Source organism: Eulemur rufifrons, chromosome 2, assembly GCF_041146395.1.
Source record: "Eulemur rufifrons isolate Redbay chromosome 2, OSU_ERuf_1, whole genome shotgun sequence".
Lineage (NCBI taxonomy): Eukaryota > Metazoa > Chordata > Mammalia > Primates > Lemuridae > Eulemur > Eulemur rufifrons.
The window spans coordinates 60,691,631-60,702,396 of record NC_090984.1 but is presented as its reverse complement, the minus strand read 5'-3'; the positions used below and the strand labels follow the sequence as shown (position 1 = coordinate 60,702,396).

Below are 10,766 nucleotides of genomic sequence, written 5' to 3'. Positions count from 1 at the left end.
GAAATCTGACATTTGTGTGGTCTTAAAGATCAGAGAACTAAATCTACATAAGAATAAGGTAAAGAAGAAAAGTGAACAGAACAGCCATACAGAAATCCTAAAATTCTTAGTTCCCTTGCTCTACTGCCCTAACAGTGGTTCTCGAACTATGTTCTGAGGAATTTTAAAGGTTCTCAGGAATCCTAGGGAAAGGGGGTCATAAGAACATGGAACTTGAGGACCCCTCAATTCCCACTTCAATCAAAGTAACCCCACTTATGCCTGTTTTAAATATTGAGAATCCATGTAAAATTCTGTCAAACAATACACTCTAAACAGTGTCTGATGACTCTAGTACAAATATTCTCGAAAATAATCCAACTTTTTGTTAGAAATCTCTTTCAAATAATGCCTAAAAGCCAGGGAAAGCAAAATGCCCTGGGATTAAAGACTTAAGATCCACAAAGGCAGGGATTTGCCTGCTCTGTTCACTGCTATACCACCAAGAGGCCAGAATAGTGGAACTGTGGTTTCTTTGAAGGCAAGGCCTTTAACAGAAATGGGGCAGTAGGGATGGGGGAACTAGTGGTTATAAATTACCTACAAATATTAAAAAAAAAAATACCCCTGACGATTTTCACAAACCTCAGGACACTTGAAATCCTCCACCATCAGCATTCCCCAAGCACTGGTTCTACGACTTATTAGCTGTTTGACCTTGGACAAATTGCTTACCCTCAGCTTCCTCACTAAGAAAATGGAAATGTCGGCCAGGCGCAGTGGCTCACGCCTGTAATCCTAGCACTTTGGGAGGCCAAGGCGAGAGGATCGCTCAAGGTCAGGAGTTTGAGACCAGCCTGAGCAAGAGCAAGACCCCCGTCTCTACTAAAAATAGAAAGAAATGCTCTGGACAGTTAAAAATATATATAGAAAAGTTAGTCGGGCATGGTGGCACACGCCAGTAGTCCCAGCTACTCGGGAGGCTGAGGCAGGAGGATTGCTTGAGCCCAGGAGTTTGAGGTTGCTGTGAGCTAGGCTGATGCCACGGCACTCACTTCACTCTAGCCCGGGCAACAGAGCAAGACTCTGTCTCAAAAAAAAAAAAAAGAAAGAAAGAAAATAGAAATGTCATAAATTTTGTAAAGGAGTAACACTTCCTTTCCCCTGACAGTTCCCATAATCCGAAAGTCTTAATAAATTATAAGCAAATGTGGTGGTCCTAACCAAAGCATTTTTGAGCTGAACCACGCGTAAAGTTAGTTCAGCCAGAAAGGGAAAAAAATTTCTAAATCTGTTCTTGTGGCTCTTTGGAGATTTACTTGAGGAAACAGAAGTATGAGGGTCCAGGGCATGTTAGGCTCCCTTACATCTACCAGGGACTAAGAGGTACCAGAAATAAGCCCATCTTGATTTCATTCACGGAAGCTCTAGGCTCTTTGACTTGGGAGAGAATCTCAGAGGTTCAGTCTAATACATTCATTTTCAAGCTGAGGAAAATTAAAGAGCAGAGATATTAAGTGATTTGCCCAAAATCAGAGTTAGCAGAAGGCATCCAGAGGTCCAGTCTCCCAACTACTTTCTACCAGGCTGCAGCTGACTGAAAAGAGACACCTGCCCCAATCAGGCAGACTAAAATAAATCCAAACTCATAGATTAAGAATCAACAAGGTTTTCGTGATACAATGACCCAAACTATATTCCTGTTTGTGACACTGCCCAGGAATGCTAGACACTAAAATCAGATGTTTGTGAGACTCAAAGCCTTTAAAAAAAAAAAAACTCCAATGGGCTAGGTGGGCATGTTAGCATGAGCCTATAGTCCCTGCAACCTGGGAGGCTGAGGCGGGAGGATCACTTGAGCCTAGGAGTTTGAAGCTGCAGTGAGCTATGATCACATCCGTGAACAGCCAGCCACTGCACTCCAGCCTGGGAAACACAGCAAGACCCTATCTCTTAAAAACAACAACAAAAACTCCAACAGATTAACTCTACACTCAGTGTCTCTCTTTTTATCCCACATTTCACTTGCTGTATTATCCAAAGCCTGCGGGATCTCTCACCAACAGAGCTTTTTCTCTGGACAGAATTACAATATCTCAGATATGTAACATTCACCGGTCTCCTGACTTGGGTTTGGCTGATATTTCTGTGAGATTTTCATTGTTTTGGCTGTCAAGCTATGAATTTTCTGTCCACCTGCTTGTTGGTATTCTTTTGAAAGCTCTTCATAAAGGGCTGGCCCTTACTATCTCTGATAAACCGAGACCTTAGTTGAAGAAGGGTCAAAGAGGCTGAAAAACACAAGACTATACTGACCTTTCACTCTAGCCTTCTCACTCACTCTACTATTCTCCACAAACTCACCCAGTAACTGACCAAAGATCAGTCCTATGTTCATGCTATTTTAGAAAGAAAAAACACTCAGACAAGTGGAGACAAGAATAACTCTTGCTGATGTGGAAAGGTTCTATCTTGCTTTTGATTATAGTCAAGCTCCAAAGGTTTCCTGAACCACTAATGCCACCTGGTGGCTCGGCCAGATACATTAATAAAACCTAAAATCCATGTATTTGGGATACCTATATTGCATTGTAATATATCATACAGGAAGTTGGGGCAATGTAGGTTGGAAGAGTTGATTATACTATTCTAAAAAATGTTGAGAATATTTTTCATAAAATAACCAATTTCTAGTTTCTGGGAAAAATATATTATCAAAGAAAACTATATAAAGCCAAACTTTTCACACTTAAAACATCTCATCTTTTCCTTTTCACCCACTCACCAAAAACACCCCACACCCGGCGATTCCAGTCATACAATACATGTGCAAAAGGGGCTTTAATTTGTTAAGTAAAATCAATTTTATTAGGAAGGATCTTTCCACATGTCCAAAGCAAACAATTAATGAATTCCAAGGAAAAACCCACATACAACGAAATTAGAAGTATCCCAGGATGACAGAAAATATACATAAATATGTACACCCATAATCACCGCCGCCTCCGAAAACCTGAAAGGAAGGGAAACCAAGAATGAGGCAAAGGAGACAGTTGGAAAAGCTGAAGGGACAGGAAAAAAGGACTCTAGAGAGAAGGGCTCAACAGAGGAGGGTGTCCTAAGCAGTACTCTCTTATCTTCTCAGGACATAAGACTAGAAGAATGAAATGGAAATGGAATAATGGTCCCTTCAAGTGACACTTTCATAGTTCTATTTAATGAAGCCTTAACGGGAGCTGTGGGACCTTAGAGATGGATCCCAGCGATCCCTTGTGTCAATGATGCTGATTTCCAGCTTAGGCAAGAAGAAAAATAAAAGCCCACCTACGGAGATTATTGCCCAGTATGGAAGCAATACTATAAGGGCTGGTGAGACCCAGGATAGCAAATCCTGAGTCCCAAGTCATATTCCCCACCTTGCACTTGATCACCTAAGTCCTAGCAGTTCACTCACCTTTCTTCTTCCGACCTTTCTTAGGTATCTTCTTCCTCTTCTTAATAGGATTCTGATCCTGCAGACAGATGGAGAAGTGAAGGAAAGGCAGTGTGCTTCCTGAGTGTCAGCTCGGCATCCCTTCCCATGTTCCTTACAGTAATAAGCCCCACATACACTTGGCTGCAAGCATAAAGGTCACCTCCTACTACTGTATTTCAATCTCACCTCACCAAGATGAGCAGTCCCTCCTATCAAAGCACTGATGTCACTGAAGTGCGTGAGGGAATGAAGTTGTGAGCTCATGGCATTTGCTCGTTTCCGCCGTCCTTTCTCTCGTTTACTGACACTCAAACGCACCATCATGCTCTCCTCGTAGTTAATCCTGCCAGAGAAAACACACTGTTTACAGCAGGCTCAGACCACAGAGATGGAAAGCTCCAGCCCAGAACCTGGGCCCAGGTATTTATTCATCCCTTGTTCAGAGAATTCTCAAGAAGTTTCACAGCAGATGAACACTGTATTTAGTAACAATTTACTGAATGCTCAATAAGCTTCCTCAATGAAATGGTCTCTGTGCTAGAACTTCCCTCATCCCAGAGATAAACCCATGGCACATCCATAGTACTATTAATATTTAAAACATTACACCAAAAATTTTTAAATTTAAGCTCTATACACAAGATTACCTAAATGGGCCCTTTCATGCAAATCCATCAACTATAGACTGTATCTGAGCAAAGTTGATGAACATATTCAAGTTACAATTCCTTTTCTACTTTCCTTCCCTCAACTTATCTAGCACTCTCAATGCCATCATAAAAACCTGCCTTTATTGCCCTCTACACAAAAGTGGGAACCGTAACAGTGAAATACAGAATTTTAAAGTCCCACTATGTGAAACTGTATATATTCCTCTTTGTACAGCTTTTCCTTCAGCCTAAACAGTTGGGAAAAACAAAACATTTTTATCAGTTCCCATTCTGTACTTCAAGCTCCTAACTCATAGAACTATTATCTCATCTTTTTTTATTCCATTTTCTATATAACGTTGGTTCTCTTGGTAGCAAGCTTAATCACATTCAACCAAAGCACAAGCACTCCAAGCACAGAAATAATTTCTAATTGCAAGAGTTCAGACCTGTGTTGGTCCTCCTGACTTTGGCGAGTAACATGAGGATGCCGAGCATCACGGATTTCCTCCGGTGCATCTGAGTACTGCTCCTTAAGTTCACGAATGACAGAGCTACTCAATGCCCGTCTTTTGGCTCGTTCTAGACGCTTCTTCTCCCGCTCAGCTTCTGTTTCATCTATATGATAAAATCAGCAGGTGTTATCCCAGAACAGAGAAAAGGAGAAGAAAAACAATTCATGTTGATGAGGCAGCAGCCACAATTCCTACCATAATGTACTGGAACCAGGCGTGGTGGAACATATTTCTTAGATATTCCTTTTACAGATTTCTTCCCTAAAGTCTCAGACTGGCCATCCTCTGCTTCATCGTCTTCCTCATCCTCAGAGCTCAACTGAAAAAGGAACATAATCTCCACAAACTTAGGAAGCATTAGTCAGACATGGGAGAAGAAAACCCAAAGCTGGAGTACCCTGGGAAGGTGGGAATATAAATAAAAGAGAGACAAGGGAATCTCATACTCAGCATTCTGAGGCACAAGTTGGAAAATCAAGTCATAAGAGAATCCCAGGAGATCCAGGATCACCACAAGGCCCATTCTAGTCCCCTCAGAAAAAATCAGGAGGCTAACGAAACCCTTACCTTGCTCATCATGTTCCTGGGATGAGGCTTGAAACGAAGTGGATCATTCTCACCTGAAATAAAACACCCAGGAGACTGTATAAAATTTGGAACTTTATGATGGTCCCCACAACATTATGATGGTCCCTTCACTTACTAAGGCTGCCTGTCACTGCAGTCTTGACCAATTTGTCAATTTGATACTTCAGTTTTTGGTCCAATGGACGAAGCTTTTCCAAAACCTACAATGTGGTAGTTAAATGTGATTACATCCCCTTCCCAAATCAAACATACACAAGAGTCCCTACATTAAGGCACCAGATAAGGCACAAAATAGAGCAAATGAAGAGAAAAATTCTTTTTTTTTTTTGTTTGGCTTCCTTACTTTAACAAGAGAATAACCACTTAAATGAGAGCTACCGTGTGACGGCCTTGGAGTTGAAGATTTAGAAACCTGCTGGGCATGGTGGCACACACCTGCAGTCCCAGCTACTTGGGATGCTAAGGTAGGTGGATCACTTGAGCCCAGGAGTCCGAGACCAACCTGGGCAACATAATGAGACCCTCATCTCAAAAGAAAAAAACTTTGGAAACCTAAAACTCCAAGATGCCAGATGCTTCATACCGTGCGAATCTCCACCAGTCTCAAAACTGCAGCATGTCCCTTAAGAGACCCTCCTGAGGCTTTGTCCAGGATAAGGTGGCTCAAATCCATAAGGTACATAAGCAGCAGCTGATCTTTCACTTCCAAGAAGCTGAGACCCTGAGGTGAACAAAACAGTAAGAGATGCAGATTTGGTTTTAGCCAAAGAATCAGGAAGAAGTCTTGGACAAATAGGATGTTTTTTTCAAGTTTTCCCAAATCAGTTCATATAAAGTATCTGGAGTAGTCTCAAGAAGTAACTATATTTAAGATGGCCAATGGAGAAAAGTATGCTAACACGAGAAGCAAAACTCAGAGAATTAATGGAAGACAATAAGAACAAGAAAAACCCATAAAATACATCCCCAAAAGACTATAGCAGGGTTTCTCAATCTCTGAGCTACTGACATGAGAGGCCAGAAAATTCTTTGTTATGGAGGGCTGTCCTGGGCGTTGGAGGTTTTCAGCACTATCCTTGGCCTCTACCCACTGATGCCCCCTCCCAAGCTAACAATCAAAATGTCTCCACACATCACCAAACTTTAAATTAATCAAAATAATTACGGATTTTTATCCCCATACAATGGACTTATATGATACAGGTAAAAACAATGACTTATACATACTAATATGAAATGAAATCCATGTCAATACAAGTTGTAGAAGGTGCATATAATATGGTTCCAATTGTGGGGGGCACAGGAATACGATGCACACATTTTTATATGCATAGAAAAATGTCTGGAAGCAGGAAAGGCAAACCCGTACCAAAAAAGAAAGGAAAAAAAAATGTCTGGAAGATAACACACAATTAAGTGCTACCCCTACGAAGTGAGATGAAGAAATGGAGTACTTGTATTGTGAAAGGTGTTTTTCCAACAAGCATATACTACTCTTATAATTAAAAAAAAAAAAGGGGGCCGGGCGCGGTGGCTCACGCCTGTAATCCTAGCACTCTGGGAGGCCGAGGCGGGTGGATCGCTCGAGGTCAGGAGTTCGAGAGCAGTCTGAGCAAGAGCGAGACCCCGTCTCTACTAAAAATAGAAAGACATTATATGAACAACTAAAAATCTATATAGAAAAAATTAGCCGGGCATAGTGGCGCATGCCTGTAGTCCCAGCTACTCGGGAGGCTGAGGCAGTAGGATCGCTTAAGCCGAGGAGTCTGAGGTTGCTGTGAGCTAAGCTGACGCCACGGCACTCACTCTAGCCTGGGCAACAAAGTAAGACTCTGTCTCAACAAAAAAAAAAAAAAAAAAAAATATATCCCAGTGGTTATCTCAGAGTAGTGATTGTACTGGTTTCACTTTCTTCTTTGTGCTTTTATGTATCTTCCAAACTTTCCAAGATTAAAAAATGTATTACATTTATGAGCAGAAAATCAAGCAAATGCTATCCATTTATTTTTTTAAACAAAAGAAACTAACACATGTACCCCCTGACTTAAGGTATAGTCATTAAATAAAACAAATGAGTATTGTGACTGCATAAAATCAAACTGACAAAGTCCACAGCACTGGGAAAATCTATTTCAGAGAGGTTAAATACTTTGGCCAAGATTACACAGTAATAGGAACATAGCTGGAATTCAAACTCAGTCTGAATTTAACACCTAAGCCCTGGGTATCTTTAAACCAACACGCTAAGCTCTTGAGAGCAACACTAGTGTGGTATGGAAGGAAAGTAAAGGATTTAAAGTCAGACAAATTAAGTTCCGAATTAGGCATTTGATAGTCAAATATTGGGCAAGTCATTCAACCTTGTGACCTCAGTCTCCTTATCTGTAAAATATGTATAATACTCTCTTCCTTCCACAAAGAATAATTATGAGGATTAAATAAGATAATGTGGAAGCACTTTGTAACCAGTAAAGCACCTACTAAAAGTCTTCAGTCATAAAAGGTAAGTCAATAAATGTCCGTTCAATGAATAAACAAATACATAGCGATCTAAGAAACATGCTGGCAGCCTATCTGTCTCAAAAAGGTATCGAAGTGGCTCAAATCATGGTACCCAGGACAAAGACAGGTACCATGAGAAGTAGTTTCTTCTGACATGCTTGGGCATTGTCAAGTTCAAACTGGGTTACAAGCGTATGAGAGGGAAAAAAGATTTAAAAATAAGAAAAAATAAAAATAGACAATAAAAACAAAAGTGAATGATGACAAAGAAAAGGCAAGAAGAGAATATATTAAAAATGCTGTTAGTTATCTTTCTAAATGCACAATTCTGCTGTAACTCCCGTGCTTAAAAATCTTTCAGTGATTCTTATTATAATAATTTCCATACTTTTGCTTACTTAAGTAATATCTTATGACAAAAGCTCAATATATAAAACAGATAATACCAAAGTTTTCCAGTTCAAGCAGGAATAAGAGGTCTAGGGTCTCCCTTCTACATTGCTCCACACCAATGATCCCTGAGAAGGTTCTTCCAGACCCTAATTTGAAAACTTCAATTTTAAGGTACATACTGTTTTCATATTTTAACATCTCTGAAATCGAGATGCATCTTTCAATCAATGGTATCTTAGCATTATGTCTTAGATGAAGAGGCAACACGTTTTCTCAGTACATAAATTAAGTGGTATGCCACAATTAGTAGAGTCTTAGATTACATGAAATATGACAGCAACTCCTCAGTTGGCCTACAATGCTCCTCACAGAATGACTACTTTTCCAGTCTTATTTCCTACGTGTAACACAAAATGTACGTCCAACTACAAAAATGACTTATCCCCTTTCCCACGATGTCACCATGCTTTTAGGTCTTTGTGCTTTTGCACATGCTGTTTCTTTCTGGCCTTCTGACGCCTATTTATTCCTCAAAATTCTATTACCTCCTCTGAGAAGTTTTCCCTGACTACCTCTGCTCCTCTGGCAGTTAATTCATCTCTCTTCAGCTGGCACATCGTTCCTCATGACCCGGTAAGTGATCGCTACTAATTATATCTATTACTTTGATCTGTCTTCCCCACTAAACTCCAGCACAGAAACTGGATCTCATTCATCTTTGAAGCTCTAATACTTACAACATATAAGACACAATAAATCTACAATAGAAGAACTAGTGAGAACGTGAAGTTAGAGGATGCTTACACTTTAGGTACATCTTACCTTCTCCGTAGGATAGGCTCCAGCTTGAACTTTTTTTGTCAGTGCTTGCACTTGGGCAGTTACAGCCATCACCTGAAATTAGCCCAAATAAAACAGCTGTTTAGACTATAGCAAGTCAAGTCTGTGAACTGTGAAGGCTAAAAGCTGAACAATGCCACCTAAAAGTTATATAAAACATTGAAGTACAGTACTCTCTTTTCAGTTCTGGGAAAGTAGCAGAAAGATGGCACTTCAAAAGGCACAAAAAACTTTCCACTTCTAACTAGAATTAAAGAAGAAACTACCTTTACCAAACAATGGGCAGGAGAAGAGGACTGGAACAGTGTTGATAGGAGGACTGTAACTTTATCTGTACTGGTTGAACTTACAATGCAAAGAACTACAGACAGTCCTTCACTTAGAAAAGTTAGACTTATGACTTTACGGCTTTAAGAGAGTTTGAAAGCAAAACACATTTGGTAGAAACCTTGCTTCTCATGATGCTGGGCAGTGGCAGCAAGCCAAAGCTCCCAGTCAGCCATTTTTGACTTTTGATATTTTCAATTTACCGTGAGTTTATGAGGATGTAACCCCATAATAAGTTGAGGAGCACCTGTATATAAACGTATATTAGCTGGGCACCCAAAGGCCAAATCATGTCACCTTTGCCAGCATTGGTTTCCCTAGCTCTAAGAATAAAGGAAAATAATGCAGATGATTTCTTTTTAGAGTTTTCTATATTCCTTGCAGAAATCAATTACTTTGAATTCTGGCCTGAAAGGCTTTTCATTAAGTCGTTTTACTCTTATAGGATTTCACAGCATTTATATATCTGCCCCCAAATCATCAAAGTTTGAAGGTGAGGCACACAAAGTCAAAACCAATCCGTGACTAATCTATTCCAAAGGGCTGACCCTACTCACCTGCTCCTGGAGGTTTTTCAAAAGTGTCACAGCATTTGGCAGGTCTGACTCCAACACATCCTAAAGAAAGGAGAGAAAAAGTAGAGAAAAGTCCCTATTTCCTCAGGGTTGAAAAGGCGCGAAGTCTGGGGTGGGAAACTCCCCTTTCCTTCAGACACACCAGACTTGGGGCCTTCTCACCCCGGTGCACAGGCAGCCTCGCCTCAAAGCCAGCCCCTGTGGTTACTGGGGAGGAGCGGCAACTCCCGGCCTGTCTCCCTACTGTTGCTTTTACCCCGCTGTGTCAGGGAGGCCACCTCCCTGAAGCAACTTTCATCACCACTCTTCCTTCGTGCCAATAGTTTGCCTCGAGCCGCTAACGGGAAAGAAAATGTCCATAATAGCTACGCGAACGGGACTCCAAGCTAAACTCACCGGAGCCGCCATCTTCGCAAAGCCCGCTCCTTCCGGGGCCGTACTTCCTTAGCGCCAACGTGACTTGATAGACAACCACCGCTTGCAAATCTAAGCCAATAGGAGTAGGGAGTCTCACACTTCCGTCCTGAACAGGATAGACGAGAGGAGGCGTCTGATCTGGCCAATGGAATAAAGGAACTGGCTAAATTCGTCAGATTTAGGAGGAGCTCTAATGGCGTAGAGGAGAGCTTGGAAAGAAGCACATGATTGGTAGATTGAGTAGACTGCTTGAAGCTTAACTAGTAAAAGATGAGCAAATGATTGATTGAAAGTTAGAAAGGCCAATGGAACAAAGCAGTTACCCGAGCGACCTGAGAGCGCATTGGCTACCGGATGCCGCAGTGCCCAGTGTCTTTTTCACGGCGTTTTCCTTGTAGTGCCCGAACTCGCCACTAGGTGGCGGGCCTCGGCTTCGCTCTGAGGTGTCCACGTTGCGAAGCTGACATTGCTGGCTGCTGCTCGAGGTGCCGCTCGAGATGCCACA

At 41.4% G+C, this 10,766-nt stretch overlaps 1 protein-coding gene across 1 annotated transcript; it reads right to left on the bottom strand.

Moving 5' to 3' along the window:
- Positions 1-2,829: 2,829 nt before the first annotated feature.
- NGDN (neuroguidin) lies at positions 2,830-10,270 on the bottom strand. Its single transcript, XM_069463638.1, has 11 exons — positions 10,241-10,270; positions 9,827-9,886; positions 8,925-8,996; positions 5,791-5,928; positions 5,323-5,407; positions 5,187-5,239; positions 4,815-4,938; positions 4,554-4,722; positions 3,641-3,797; positions 3,434-3,491; positions 2,830-2,992 (listed from the first exon to the last, which is right to left on the bottom strand). The coding sequence occupies exons 1-11, from the start codon at positions 10,250-10,252 to the stop codon at positions 2,973-2,975; spliced, it is 948 nt and encodes a 315-aa protein (XP_069319739.1). The 5' UTR covers positions 10,253-10,270; the 3' UTR covers positions 2,830-2,972.
- Between the last annotated feature and the right edge of the window lie 496 nt (positions 10,271-10,766).